Source organism: Colletotrichum gloeosporioides (assembly GCF_011800055.1).
Source record: "Colletotrichum gloeosporioides strain Lc1 chromosome Unknown consensus_66, whole genome shotgun sequence".
Classification (NCBI taxonomy): domain Eukaryota; kingdom Fungi; phylum Ascomycota; class Sordariomycetes; order Glomerellales; family Glomerellaceae; genus Colletotrichum; species Colletotrichum gloeosporioides.
The window spans coordinates 848,532-860,999 of NW_025544711.1; the positions used below are offsets into that span (position 1 = coordinate 848,532).

The 12,468-nt window shown below is 54.4% G+C and overlaps 4 protein-coding genes across 4 annotated transcripts; 3 read left to right on the plus strand and 1 right to left on the minus strand.

Annotated features, from left to right (window-relative positions):
- Positions 1 to 309: 309 nt before the first annotated feature.
- GCG54_00014878 (uncharacterized protein) lies at positions 310 to 1,530 on the plus strand (the record flags this gene model as incomplete). The annotated part of the gene is made up of 4 exons (XM_045414699.1): positions 310 to 342; positions 396 to 402; positions 459 to 769; positions 820 to 1,530. The coding sequence occupies 4 exons, from the start codon at positions 310 to 312 to the stop codon at positions 1,528 to 1,530; spliced, it is 1,062 nt and encodes a 353-aa protein (XP_045260821.1).
- A 2,444-nt stretch (positions 1,531 to 3,974) lies between these two features.
- GCG54_00014879 (Carboxylesterase LipF) lies at positions 3,975 to 5,532 on the plus strand (the record flags this gene model as incomplete). The annotated part of the gene is made up of 2 exons (XM_045414700.1): positions 3,975 to 4,765; positions 4,818 to 5,532. The coding sequence occupies 2 exons, from the start codon at positions 3,975 to 3,977 to the stop codon at positions 5,530 to 5,532; spliced, it is 1,506 nt and encodes a 501-aa protein (XP_045260822.1).
- A 686-nt stretch (positions 5,533 to 6,218) lies between these two features.
- On the plus strand, positions 6,219 to 7,772 carry GCG54_00014880 (Delta(24)-sterol reductase; the record flags this gene model as incomplete). The annotated part of the gene is made up of 1 exon (XM_045414701.1): positions 6,219 to 7,772. The coding sequence occupies one exon, from the start codon at positions 6,219 to 6,221 to the stop codon at positions 7,770 to 7,772; it is 1,554 nt and encodes a 517-aa protein (XP_045260823.1).
- A 560-nt stretch (positions 7,773 to 8,332) lies between these two features.
- Positions 8,333 to 10,017, minus strand: GCG54_00014881 (Hydroxymethylglutaryl-CoA synthase; the record flags this gene model as incomplete). Its single annotated transcript, XM_045414702.1, has 4 exons — positions 8,333 to 8,470; positions 8,530 to 9,578; positions 9,642 to 9,744; positions 9,958 to 10,017. The coding sequence occupies 4 exons, from the start codon at positions 10,015 to 10,017 to the stop codon at positions 8,333 to 8,335; spliced, it is 1,350 nt and encodes a 449-aa protein (XP_045260824.1).
- Between the last annotated feature and the right edge of the window lie 2,451 nt (positions 10,018 to 12,468).

Consider the following 12,468-nt stretch of genomic DNA (forward strand, 5'->3'; position numbering starts at 1 on the left):
CCCAACACGTGAGGCTCCCCTCGTTTATCGGATGTTTCCTTAGCACCTTTAGATGCATAAGCCTGGTCACGTCGAGGTGTTTTCCTGCAGGGGCCACCCCAGACTAACGGGTTCCCCAGCCGCGCTGAACTTGCGCCGAAGCCTCGGTTCAAACCCGGCCCCCCGTGTTACGTATCTGTCGCCAGCTGCGGTGCAGACTTCCCACGGCATCTTCTCAGGAACACATGTTCCATCTGTCTCTGTCGCATCCATCACGACACCTCCTCGACTGGGTGATGTGGCGAGGCTGGTAAGGCAACGATAATAAACATGGCGATTCGAGAGGATATCGTCGCGTCAGCGGTAGGCTTAGCCTGAAACCATTGCTTCCTCTGTTGATAGCTAACTGAACGTAGACGCAATGTCAGTACCCGAACCGAGCCTATGAACTGCGACTCATCAGACTAATCAATCCGTAGTTCTCCAGGACCCAAGTGTCGCGAGCTCGTCCATTGATAATCGCGTGGCCTTCCTGCGAACCAAGAACCTTACACAAGAGGAGATCGATGCCGCTCTTGCCAGAGTCGGGGCGCAACCGGCCCCTACTGCGGCCCCGACTCCGATGCCGGTCGCCCAGCAGCAACCACCGCAACAGTACTATCAATCATATCCTCCTCAGTATGCAGCATGGCAACCGCCCCCACCGCCTCCCAAGAGAGACTGGAGAGACTGGTTTATCATGGCTACCGTCGTCGGAGGCGTTGGCTACGGCGCGTATGCTCTGGCCAAGGTATGAACTGTGTAGAGACACGTCTAAGATGTGGCAACTAACGAACCCAGCGATATGTTTATCCGATGATCGCTCCCCCAACACCCGAGAAGCTCGAGCAAGACAAGAAGTCCATTGAGGAGCAATTCGACAGGGCATTCGGATTGGTTGAGCAGCTGGCCAAAGACACCGAAGCTCTCAAAGAGGCGGAGAAGGAGCGGACAGAGAAGCTCGACACAGCGCTCACGGAACTTGAGTCTGTGGTCAAGGAGCTTCGGTCTGCAAACGCGCGAAGGGAGTCGGAAGCACAGCGCATCAAGGATGATGTCCAAGTTCTCAAGGCTTCGATCCCTAAGGCCATGGAAACGCAAAAGGATACTACCGATAACAGACTCAAGGAGGTCAATTCAGAACTCACCAGTCTGAAGACATTGATCACCCAGAGAATGTCGGCCGCTGCAGCACCCCCGAGCACGAATGGATTGCGAAATGGCGGAAGTGCTGCGCCCGTAGCTTCTGTAGCTGGCACCACTGGGGCTGCCGGCAACGGAAGCCAGGGCGGGGACAAGGAGGCGGCGAGCACCGTTGAAACACCAAAGACCACGGCAACAACCAGTTTCAACCGACCCTCTCCGCTCAGCGGCAAGCCTGGTGGAAAGGCCTCGATCCCGGCATGGCAGATGGCCATGGCCAATAAGGACTCTGCGGCGGCGTCATCGACTACAACAAATGGTGCTGAGTCTGCTGGGGGTAGCTCGCAACAAGAGGCCACAAGCTCGTGAAGGAAGTTGTCGTAGTTGCGATGTTCTTTTCTCTTTTGTACAGTAATCAGGTTCGTGCACGAGAGCCGTTGTAGTCGTGGGCTTGCGTGAGCCGGCATATATTAACCCAATTCAAGATACCATGTTTACATGGTGTGCCAGAGTATTTGATATTTTACTGGTGCCGTTTGCCTGGCTCTTGTGCCACGCGCGAAAGCCATACAACCATCCTAGGGGACCGCGACGACAGGCAAGTAGCCGGCGGCGACTCGGAAGGGAGCGGCGCTTGACGCGTTTCATGCAGGTCCCATGTCATTGAGTCGCAGCCTGTGGGAGGCCAGCACCAGCGAGCAGAGTTTCGTGGGGAAGGTTCGTGTAGGGGGTGATGTCGAAAGGTGTTAAGGGTCGTTTGCGGGCGCCGGGTTGACTCCGTGCCTTGAACCCCCGGAAGGACAGGGCAAGCCAGCCCAGCAGGTACAACGAGCTTGAGATGTTGGCCCGGGTCAGAGGGTTTGGCAACGTCCATGCCCTCAAAATAAGCGACACGATAAGCAAATTTGCACATGGCACACCAGAGGCGCGGGGCTCTCAAACGGCGATTGACAGAGTCGTATTGTTCAGATCGACCGTTTCAGGGTCGGGTTGTTGTGTGTGAGGGGGCATGGGCGAGGGGCTGTCCCGCAATTGGTTGTCGCCGGGAAACAAGGCGAGCCGCAAATAGCTCAGCCCAGTGTGGTCAGGTATCTATCTGACGATTTCGCAAGTGATTCTGAAATGGGGTGGCGTGGGCCGACGTACGTAACTGTAAGTTGCATGAGTTGCTAGGCCACATGTCTGTCCCTGTGCTAGGTGTGCTGTGTGTACTGTACTGTGCTGTTCTTTGCAATATTGCCAGAGCCGCAGTGTTGGGTGCGTTTCTTATTTCTAGAGTAAGTGGACGGGCCAAGGCTGCATTTTCGTAAATTCTCCTTGATTCGGCAACGGGTGCAGATCACTCTCACGCTCTGGTGCATGAGCTGAGGTGAAGGGTGGCTTGAGGTGAAGGAAAGATGCCAATGTATGCATATCACATCTTACCTCAAGGTAACCGAAGGAAGGGAAGGCACTTGACATGTCCACCTTTCTGTTGATCCCACTTTCTAGAAGCAATGGAGCTGATGATTTGTCGGTTCGGCAGGTCCAGGCCGCAGCAGAGCCAACAGTCTCCATCCGCAACCATTTCCTATTTCGACCGACGTTGCGGCCCTGTCCCGGACGCTACGGAGCGCCCTGCTGATGACCAATGATGGTGGTGCCTTGTCATCTGGTCGTGGGGAGAAACATGCCACCAGCAGGGCCCATCCCCGCGATCCATCTGCCATCTCAATCGTGATTCCGCCTGAAGCTTGAAGCTCTTGCCTCTCGAGTCTCGAGAGACGCTGACTCTTTCCACCATGCTCCAATACGAATACCGCACGCAACGAGCTCCCGTTGGCCACTCAAATCGCAGGACCGTCCATCTTCATCGGCGACTTCTCATTGCGCTCGCCACGGCACAAATTCCTCCGACGGGTTCTCGGGGCTTTGCATTCGTCCTTTCCTGTCCTCTTTTGTAGATGTAACTTCACTCACTAGCCACGATGATGACGATCGTTTTATCTCCCAATCTTGTGCCGATAAACTTCAACAGAGGATGCAAGGATTTTGACAAGGGAGCTAGCGTATGGTCAAGTGGACTACTGCGTCTAAGGCACCTCGTACTGCATAAACGTCGGGCGGCCACAGGCGATTCGTCAATCTAGCCACCACCCAGCCTTCAACTCATCAACAACAACCGAGGCTCCTTGCCAAGCAGCATGTCATAGGCTCTCCCACGATTTGTCTCATTCTCACCACATTAATCAACACCCCCTGCACCCACAGGTCTACAAGTAATCACCTCGCAAGGTAGTCTTCCTTTATTTTCAACAATTCCTTTCCGCTCTATTTCGCGGGGCTGTCAGTATCCGCCAGCGTTGCATTTTCTCATCCCCATTAATCGTCGTTCGTCCCAGTCTACAAGGACGTTCCCCCCAGTAAACGGCTACTCTTCCCGGCCACACGCAAACTTGCTACGCAGTAGCTCGTCTTCTCTCCTCATCTTCTGCCTCGTCTCCGTCCTCCCCATCCTCCACATCCTTGCTTCTGGATACCTTCCTCGAACGGGACCATTAGTCGGTGTACAACGCATGCAGATCAGGCTCCTTCGTCCAGGGACCGCAGCTAATCCCCTGTCCTCTCATCTGAACTTTTTGTCGACCACGAGCCCTTGACCGTTGCGACTCTTTCTCAACGGGTCGCAGCCTGTGCTTCCAGGGTACCGTATTATTGGAGTGTTTCAACCACGTCAGGCATAACACGCGGCTTGGCTCAAGTTCAACTGCCTGTCTGCTTGACCTCACAACCCATATTAGAAGCTCTCTTCCACTACCCTCTCGACTTAGACAATGTCAACTCCTGCCAATTTCAACAATCCTGCTTCGTCTTCTTCATCGGGCTTCCCAAATCCACTCGATATGGACCCGGCGCAGTTCAGGTTATTGCTCTCACTTCTACCAAAGGTGCCCCTGATAACACGAGTGGCCCTGCTTCACGTCCTACATCTGTCAAAGCCCGCCAGATACCTCGATCTAAGGAGTGAGCTCATTGTCGCTGTGCTCCGCTCGTATCTCATGGCCAGCAAACCGCGATCCATCACTTCATCCCAAAAGCTTGCAAATCGGGATAATGGCGTCAAGGGTAGAATATGGGTTTCAACTTATGCCAGTCCTGCTTCCTCCGAGACAGACGTCCGCGACGCGGTTGTAGGCACGATACAATCGCTCCGCACACCGGGCACCCCAGAAATCAATCTCAGACTGCCAGACCTTATGCCTGTTGAGGCTGAATGGACCGGCTACCGTGCTGGCGCCACTCCCGAATCGAAACCGCCGGCAATCGGAGAAAAAGAGAAGTTCGACGAACTGATGAAAGAGGTCACAAACCCTCTGACCGTCTTGTATCTTCACGGAGGAGCGTACTATCTTTGCGATCCAGCTACTCATCGACCTGCTACCAAGAAAATAGCCAAGCTGACGGGCGGGCGTCTTTACTCTGTCCGCTACCGGTTGGCTCCCCAGCATCCCTTCCCTGCAGCCCTAATGGATGCTCTTGTCTCTTACTTGACATTGCTGTATCCTCCACCCGATGCCTATCATGAGGCAGTTGAGCCGAAGCACATCGTCGTAGCCGGTGACAGGTGAGTCGTCAGAGTGAACCAAACCAAGACATCAGCACTGACAAAATGGCAGCGCAGGGGGTAATTTGAGCTTAGCGTTGCTGCAGCTGCTGCTGGAGTTGCGCAGGCAGAAGCGGAAGATACAATGGCTTGGGGAGGAACGCGAAATACCCCTGCCTAGCGGTTTGGCCCTCAACTCGCCATGGATGGATATCACGCAAAGCTCCCCGAGCTGGGAATCCAACTGGGAATTTGACTACCTGCCAAAGGCCTCCGTATATGCTGAGTACAACCCCCCGCCGTGCGAAGCCTGGCCAGCAAAACCCCCACGCGCTAGCATTTACGCCGATGATGACCTCATCGCGCACCCGCTCGTGACTCTCGTCATGAACAAGAGCTGGGCAGGTTCGCCGCCTGTCTTCATTTGCACGGGGTGGGAGCTGTTAGCGGACGAGGACAGGTACATGGCGCGGAAGCTGAGAGAAGATGGCGTGCCCGTGGTATTCGAAGAGTATGAGGGAATGCCACACTGCTTTGCCCTGATCTTGGCCAAGATTCCCAACGCTAAGCGTTGCTTTGAGGGTTGGACTGGTTTCATGAAGACGGTCACCGGCAATCCAGAGAACATATCGTCCAAGGCAACCACTGTCAAGGCCAAGTCATTGGAGGAAGTTCCTCGCGAGTTCGTATCGCTCAGCATGCTGAGTGACGAGGACATACAAAAGAGAGTCCTCCAAAAGAAAGAAGAGAGCTTGAACTCCACACCGGAGGCAGTCCCAAAACTGTAAGCGGCCAAAACTGGAGGCGAGAGCAGCGAGGGATTGAGGTATCGAAGCGGTTCCATGATTTCTGGCTATTCAACATAAGGTATCTACATCACTGATACCATGTAATTATTCACGAAAACATATGTAAAGAAGGTCGGTCAAGCGGATATTGAGCCGCATGAGAAGGGCTGCACGTCGAAATGAATTTGAAGAAATATAGTTGCTTAATTGGGGAATAACACAGAGTCAGAGGAAATAAGTAGCTTGCCCTGCTGCATTCACACAAATTCCCCGATATGCAGGGCCATAGCGACCATTGTGCTTCAGAGCACTTTAACTTAAGCGGGCTCTCTGCTGGGCTAACAAGCTACGAATGCGTACGTTGCCTAGGTAGATAGATACCTTAACATATCTCAGTATTATGGTACCTACTTCACATTTGGGTCCTTCGCAGGGTATCCGTACTTCCCCCTCCACAAGGTAGGTAGCCCTGGAGGTGCATTGATGTACCGACCTACCCCTGTCAGAACCTTGATTTTACCTCAGGTTCCCTACCTACCTGGGTACTCCAAGCTCACCTGCTCCAACGTGGCACTGCGCGCGCATTTGGGGTAAAAAAAAAAAAAAAAAAAAATCTCACCAGCGTCTGGTCTACCTGTAGCTCTACGGACATCGCGACCTCACCTGACGATTGCCGACTATCGACCATGGAGCGCCACAAGAAGACCGTCTCCAAGATTTCTGCTGCAGTGCGGTCGTTCTTCGATCGGAAGGAGCCCTACCGCATCTTCCACGGCTCGACCAACAGCACTCGTCCCTTCCGCCGAGATCGCTTCGTTGATATCAGCGCCCTCGGCAATGTTCTCGAGGTCAACAAAGCCGCGCGCACCGCCCTGGTCGAGCCAAATGTCCCTATGGACCGCCTTGTTGAGAGCACCCTTCGTCACGGCCTGATTCCCCCCGTCGTTATGGAGTTCCCCGGCATCACGGCTGGAGGAGGCTATGCCGGTACTGCAGGCGAGAGCTCGAGCTTCAAGCATGGCTTCTTCGATGATACAATCAATGAGGTCGAGCTTGTACTGGCAAACGGCGAGGTCGTCCGCGCCAGCCGTAATAAGAGATCCGACCTCTTCCGGGGCGCCGCTGGCGCCGTCGGCACTCTGGGTGTCACCACCATGATTGAGCTTCAACTCATCGAGGCCAAGAAGTACGTGAAGACGACGTACCACCGTACCCACAGCGTCGCCGAGGCTGTCGAGACGGTCCAAGCCGAGACGATGAACCCGGAAAACGACTACGTTGATGGCATTCTTTTCTCCAAGGACCACGGCGTCATCATCACCGGCAAGCTGACGGACGATATTCCCACTGACAGCAAGCCTCAGACTTTCAGCGGCGCCTGGGATCCCTGGTTCTATCTTCACGTCAAAGACCGAACCATTGGCGCCCCTTCCGGTGCCATCGAGGGCACTGCCCCTGTTGTCGATTTCGTCCCGTTGGCCGAATATCTGTTCCGCTATGACCGAGCTGGCTTCTGGGTTGGCGCTGCTGCCTTTGATTACTTCAAGTACGTGCCGTTCACGCGCTTCACCCGTTGGTTTCTCGACGACTTTCTTCACACGCGCATGCTCTATCGTGCCCTGCACGGGAGTGGCGAGTCAGCACGCTTCGTCGTTCAGGACCTCGCTCTCCCCTACAAAAACGCCGAGCGCTTCGTGGACTACACTGCCGAAAACTTCAACATCTGGCCGCTGTGGCTTTGCCCCTTGAAGCAGACGGCACCGCCAACTTTTCACCCTCACACGGGCGAAATTGAGACCCGACCGGCAGCCGGTAGCAGTTCGAGCAGTGTCACTACCGCGCCTAAACCGATGCTCAACATCGGCCTCTGGGGTTGGGGCCCTGCGAACCCTGACGAGTTTGTGGCTAAGAACCGCGCGCTCGAGCATAAGCTGCGCGAGCTCGGCGGTATGAAGTGGCTATACGCGCACACATACTACACCGAGGACGAATTCTGGCAGGCCTATGACCATGAGTGGTATGACGAACTTCGTGTCAAGTATGGCGCTACGACCCTACCAACGGTCTACAACAAGGTCAAGGTTGATGTCGATGCCCGGAAAGAGGAGCTTAAGAACTGGCGCCAAATTGTCAAGTCAAAGCCGCCCATCGGCGGCCTTTATGGTATCTGGAAAGCTATCCAGAGTAAGGATTACCACCTGCACCGTCACGCAGAGTGGAAGTACAGGCGTGAGCAGTAGGCAAGTTCAACCGGGCGAACTTGGTACATCATGTTTGGAAGCGACTGAGCATGCGAATTGAATGAGATTGTGCTCTTTGTGACATGTACCGTTGTGGTAATGGCATCACTGACGGCTTTGCGGCTACATGTAAACAAAATCAAAATGAGCAGACAAGAAGAAGCATTGTAGGCGCATGGGACGCGGTGATACAGGTGCGAAGTCATGGCTGCAAGATTGAGGTTGCAACTCTGGTGGACTTCATTAACATAAAAAGCCGTTTCAATTCATTTATATCTCTCTCTTTTACCCTGGCCTCATCATGTCGATGCTCGAATAAACCCATCTGGCCCGGTATATACACTCACTATTACGAGAGACATCCTCGCGAGACAATCCCCGTATCTAGGTTCACATCCATCGCGACCAGTGGCGCCTCTGCTCCTCCTCTCAGATTAACTACCTCATGCTGGCCTATGATTTTCGCAGCAATGATGTCGCAAGATCTATGCATCCGCCTCTATCCGTGCGCAAGTCCAAAATCGAAAAAAATGTGCATCTGTTCGCAAACGCGACACAGTCTATGCCTTGACGCTGTAGGATCGCTTGAACATCTCGTCAATGTGCTCGAGGTAGTAGGTACCGGGGGCGATGGTGGAAGCATCCCCTTTGGGTGCGTAGCCCTTTTGGAGGTGAGCCTGTTTGCGAAGGTCGCACATCTAGTGCATATGTTAGCCCCTCATCCAATTCCATAGCCTCGAGAGGTATCGCATCTTACAGAATCGTAGGTCTCGGGAGCCACCTTGCGGCGGGCCTCAAGTCTTGCGGGGATATCAAGGACCTTGGCGAGAGGAGTCACATCTCCGTTAATGCGGAAAGACAAGAAGGAGGCAGCGAGGCCGGAGCCGTAGCTAAAGACACCGATGCGCTTTCCGCTGAGGGTGGCGGCATCAACGTGAGACAGCAAGCTAGCGACACCGCCCCAGACGCTGCCGCAGTACATGTTGCCGCACAGGGTGGCGACCTGGATGCTGGGGTTCACTCTCTCCTGGAACTTCTTCTTGGTGAGAGCCATGAAAGTCTTTTCAACGACCTTGTCTGTCAGAGACTTCTCGTAGTCCATGTCGCGCAATTCGGGAGCGACCTCAGCGAAGACCGAGCTGTCGGCATCGGCAAGGTAGTCGTGGTACAGCAGACGAGCGTACGACTTTTGAACCAGCTTGCAAGTGGGGGCATGGAAAGCAAGGTAGTCGAATCGGTCCAGGCCAGCCTTGGGGGCAGCGTCGCCGTTGGACAGCTTGGCCTCGCGCTTGTTGTACTCGCGGTAGGCAGCGTCCAGTGCCTTGGTGTAGCAGTTGACCGAGTAGTGGCCGTCGACGTAAGGGTACTCGCTGGTCAGGTCCGGCTTGTAGAAGTCGTAGGCGTGCTGCATGTAGGTGCCGCGCAGGCCAGGCTCCAGAACCACGGGAGCATTAGGACCAACGAGCATGGCAACGGCACCAGCACCGCCCGTAGGGCGGGCATTTCCCTTAGCGTAAAGGGCGATGTCACCGGCGACAACGATAGCATCGCGACCGTCCCAGGCAGACGACTCGATCCAATTGACAGTGTTGAAAAAAGCGTTCGTTCCTCCGTAGCAGGCGTTCACGGTGTCAACACCCTCAATGTTGGTGTTGTCGCCAAAGAGCTGCATGAGCACAGTCTTGACCGACTTGGACTTGTCCAGAATGGTCTCAGTACCGACCTCGAGGCGACCGATGGAGTTGGGGTCGACATTGTACTTCTTCAGGAGGTTGGAGGTGACGGTCAGAGCGAAAGAGTAGATATCTGCAAGATGGGAGAGTTAAAACCGAACTTGTGCGAAAACAGGACTATGCTAGTTCGGCATACCCTCACGGTCGTCGCAGAAAGCCATCTTGGTCTGGCCAAGGCCGATAGTGTACTTGCCGGCGCTGACGCCATCAAAAGTCTCAAGCTCAGATTGCTCGACATACTGGTTGTTAAGGGCAGAGTGTTAGCGAGAAATTGCTCCTTGAGGCGGAAAATCGCACAGAAGGGATTCTTCTTCTTCGAGGGGACGCCGGCGAGCAGGGAGAGGGGTAATCAGCGAGTGGTGAAGGGTGGGTTGCGATTTCGGCGGGGTAGAAAGTGGTTATTTATTTTTTTTGTCGGGGTGACTGAGAGCTTTCTGTGTCTAGTGACTTACCTGGCTGGGGAAGTAGATCTCAATGGCCTTGATGCCAATGTTCTGAGGGCGGGAAGCCATTTTGGAGAGCGATTCGTTTAGGCTGAAGAATGGGGAGAGGAAAAATATGGCGAAGGATTGGAATGGTCTGTCAAATTGTAGAGTTAACCAGGAGCTCTCTCTGTTTTTGAACTCGACGGGCTTTCACCGCCGTTTCAACAAATCGGCAGAGCAGTCACAGAGGTGCCCAACATGCAGAAAGAGAGCGCCAGGGTTCAGCACTCCAGCAACCACATGTTGCTGGGGTGTTCGAAGTTGAGAGAGGGGGAGGGGCAGCGAGACCCAACGCACCTATTGGTAGAGAAGGCGGGTTTGTTTGCTTGAGGGCGGATGAATTGCGCAAACTTTGGAGGTGGATGCGGAGAAGGAGGATGAAGAGGGTAGAGGGGAGGAGTAGTAGGAGGCAGTCGGAGAGTACAAGTAGTATTTGTTCGGGGGGAAAGAGAGGGTAAAAGGTGTGCCTAGACGAGACGAGACAGAGAGAAGTGTCGAGACCGAGACGAGGGGCGTTTATGATTTTTTTTTTCCCACAGCTCTGCATATGATAGGAGACTAACAGCGGGAGGCAAAGGTACAGAGGGGATGGTTTTAATTTTAATCCCCACTGACGTAGCAACGCACCACGGCGGTGCAATAGGCGTCGAGCGAGGTATCCATCCGTCAATGGATAGCACTACACTTGGATGGGACAGGACAGGACGGGGCCGGAGAGGACAGGACAGGACAGGACAGGACAGGACAGGACAGGACAGGACAGGACAGGACAGGACACCCAGGATGGGTATGGGTTGGGATGGAATCGATAGGGATGGGACGGGGACGGGGACGGGGCATTAACGAACGACAAGGTACCGACATAGACAGCTACGCAGTCAATGCAGAGAGCAGAGCGGGACGGGTCAAGCTTGAGGAAGACTTGTTCAATGCAGAGGCAGAGGCAGTTTCCGGCCTGGCCTGATGAAGGTAGGAGGAAGGCAAGAACAAAAATAAAAAAAATAAAAAACGAAAATCAGGGGACCAACAGCACCAGTGACGGGTGTGCATGTGTGACGGACGAGGTGAGGAGGGGAGTGTGCGCAGATGACGGAGGCAAACTATGCCTAGGTACCAGACCAATTCTATCCAGTCCGGTAATAAAGCCATCCCCTATCGGTCTCAAAGGCGCGAAAGCTAACGTCCAGCGACGGACCGCTTCAATATTGGCGCGACCTTCCCTCTCTGCTGTATCCAAGAGAAGCTCTACGAAGGCGCAACTCGAGCTACAGCTAAGCTAGCCTTCCATGTCCTACAGGTCTTGTCCGTCCGGAGCCGGCATTCGTATTGTACGGAGCCTTCTCATGTCTGTTGGACAGCGGACATAGGACGCCTGTTACGCTACGGTTCGAATCATGCGAGTCTTTTTTCTACCCTTCTGTTTATCTGCGTCAGAAGTAATCCCTCGGCCTTGACCTCGACATCGACTGCTACCTCGTTCTTGGCCCGATACTGGCACCTGCTTGCCAAGGTATCTTCCTTCATTCCGCAACATGGCGGGACATGGCTGCCAGAGCTGAGGGCGGGTTCGCAGAAAACAAATAAAAATAAAGACGACGTGCTGTGTCCTCGACTGGCCGGCGCATCGGACCCGGAGGATCACAGGGGCCCCTGCTCGGCTGGTTACCCTTGCCTTTGTGACCAATCTGGCGGTGGTTTGCTATGCCAACACTGCATCCATCATCACAGATACAGAGCATTCCTTGCCAACTGTCACCGTGTGTTTCCCTGCAACCCTTGTCCAGGGCAGACCCGAAGGTAGGGTGACGATGAAGTTAGGTGTTGCATACCTAGGCAAGGTAGGAAATACTAGGTGGTGGTGAGGTTGAGCTGATGCGGGCCGTGGGTTCAGGCAGGGTGCGGGTGCGCTGCGGAATGCGGTGCGGGTGCGGCAACGGCAGCGGTAGCGGTAGCGGTAGGTGCAGAGAACTTTCTACGACGGAGAGATGTATGTTTCGTTGAAAAGGTACATGTGGTCGGAAGCAATGTGTGTTTGTGTGTGATTGCTCTGCTGTCTTTTGTTGGTGGGGGGAGGGGGTTGGAGGGGTGGGCAAGATGTGGATGGACGGGAAATCCACGTCCCCTCCCTCCTTCACCACTAAGTTTGAGCCCTCAGAACACAACGCGCTCAACGTTGAATGCCCCGCTACCCTGCCCTGCCTGCCTCGAGACTTGATGAGGGGACCTGAAGATGGGAAAGTATCAGAACACACCCAGTGGGGTCGTTTTGGGAACAATGAGTGGGACCTGCGAGAAGTGAAGTACCTTATCAATCAGTAACCCACCTGAGTGGGCGGGTTAGATCAAGCCCGGGTACACTACCTACCTTGCGTATATGCTACTACCTAGGTAGTCACTGAAGATGCGATGCGATGCGATGCGATGCGATGCCCACGCTCTTCTTCAAGCTCAAACAGACAGAATTTTGCGCCCCCCCCC